A 2,006-nucleotide genomic window follows, 5' to 3' on the forward strand; every position below is an offset into this window, starting at 1 on the left:
CTCCAGGAGAAAAGCAAAAGCACCCTCAGAAGGAAAACATCCAAGGAAAACCCTCAGTCATCACTGATCCCCATCCAGAGGAGACGCAGCTCAACCTGGACGATGAGACCAAAAGTTACCATCAGACAGAGACGAGAAGCTCATCCACTACCAGACCATCCCAGAAAGACGCTTCTCCACTGACCGAGCACGTGAAGTAATCAAGCGCATCGTTGATGAAAGACTCGAGACTGTGGAGTACAGCGGCGCATGCGCGGTCATCTCCAAGGAACTGTCTGACTGCATTAAAACGGCTGTAAAGAAGCTGCTGTATGAGCGATATAAGCTGGTCTGTTTTGTGGCCATCGGGCAGCTGAAGGACTCGGTGGTGAACTGCTGCAGCAGAGCCGTCTGGAGTCCCACTGCAGACACATTCACTGAATATATCTATAAAAACAGATCCTTATTTGCGGTGTGCGTCTTGTTTGCAGTCTATAAAGAGTAGGCTTGCGTAATCGGTCAAATGTCACTTAAGTAGCTACAATTTTATATATGTTTATATTAGCACCGAAGTCAGCATAGGCCTATCAGAATGTTTTTGAAGGGTCATGTGACACTGAAAACTGGAGTAATGATGCTGAAAATTCAGCACAAATCAATTAATCGCGATTAATCGCATCTATATTTACAAACTTTGATGTTAGATGTGATTAATCGCGATTAATTGATTTGTGTTGAATTTTCAGCATCATTACTCCAGTTTTCAGTGTCACAATCAGCATAGGCCTATCAGAATGTTTTTGAAGGGTCATGTCACTGATTCGGTGCTCAAGAAACACTTATTATCAATGTCAAAAACAGTGTTGCTTAATATTTTTGTGGAAACCATAATACATTTGTTTCAGGATTCTTTGAAAGCTCAAAAGAACAGCAGTTTAGCCGTTTGATAGGAGATCCGAGTCACTGATTTGATTCGTAAAGCTCCGAAGCAGTGTTTTGAAATCAGCCCATCACTATATTGTTGAAAAGTCGTTTTTTTTTTGGCGCACTAAAAGTATTCTCGTTGCTTTATAATATTAAAGTAGAATCACTGAACTCACATGAACTGTTTTAAATATGTTCCTTTATGGATCTTGAGAGAGGAAATGTCATTGCTTTGAATGCAGGCTTCACTGAGCCATCGATTTAATAAAAATATCTTAATTTGTGTTCCGAAGATGAATGACGGCCTAACGGGTGTAGAACGACATGAGGGTGAGTAATAAATGACATTATTTTCATTTTTGGGTGAACAAACCCTTTAATGCATCCGGGCTGAATAAAAGTATTATTTAAAAAAAAAAAAAAAAAAAAAATCTTACTGACCCCAAATGTACATATTACAGATCAGATGAGTTTTTACTCATTAATTTTACTGATTTTAGTAATACAAGATATCAAATTATTGTTCATTTAAAATAATAATAAAAAACAACGTTAAATCAAGATTTTTTTATATTTTTGCCAATATTTATTGTCTTATATTGCTAATACTATCTACCATTGTATCTACTAATATGTTGAATATATTAAAAATAATGTATAAACATTCAGTAGCTAAATAAAATGTTTGTTTGCCATAGGTTTTTTTATACTTTCTCTGCTATTAAAAATAGTATAGAAAAGGTGGAATTTGTTGTCAAATTCTTGCAAAACAGTGTTTGACTGCAATTGAAAATGAATCCGAAAAAAAACAAAAAAAAAAAAAAAAACAGGATAAATATTTCTTATTTCATGGTGAGCTACCTGGATAATATACGCTGGAACATAAAATATTTCAGCTATAACATTAAAAACGCTCTACTAGAGCGGTGACCACAATTTTCAAATATAGGCCTAACAGTGATGTTTTAATCAGGTTAATGTTGTTCTATTCTGGTGCGGTAAAGTATGTGAAAGCGGACAGCTGCTCTTGTGCCAACTTTAACATGTGACCACACTATTCCCAGTGTTGTCTCCGGTTAAATATAGACATTGGCCGGAGTTAC

At 36.1% G+C, this 2,006-nt stretch overlaps 1 protein-coding gene across 1 annotated transcript; it reads left to right on the forward strand.

Moving 5' to 3' along the window:
- Positions 1–106: 106 nt before the first annotated feature.
- LOC125251379 (dynein light chain Tctex-type 5-A) lies at positions 107–612 on the forward strand (the record flags this gene model as incomplete). The annotated part of the gene is made up of 1 exon (XM_048164376.1): positions 107–612. A coding segment is annotated over one exon (378 nt), but the record flags the coding sequence as incomplete, so codon positions are not given.
- Between the last annotated feature and the right edge of the window lie 1,394 nt (positions 613–2,006).

Source organism: Megalobrama amblycephala, linkage group LG2 (genome assembly GCF_018812025.1).
Source record: "Megalobrama amblycephala isolate DHTTF-2021 linkage group LG2, ASM1881202v1, whole genome shotgun sequence".
Lineage (NCBI taxonomy): Eukaryota > Metazoa > Chordata > Actinopteri > Cypriniformes > Xenocyprididae > Megalobrama > Megalobrama amblycephala.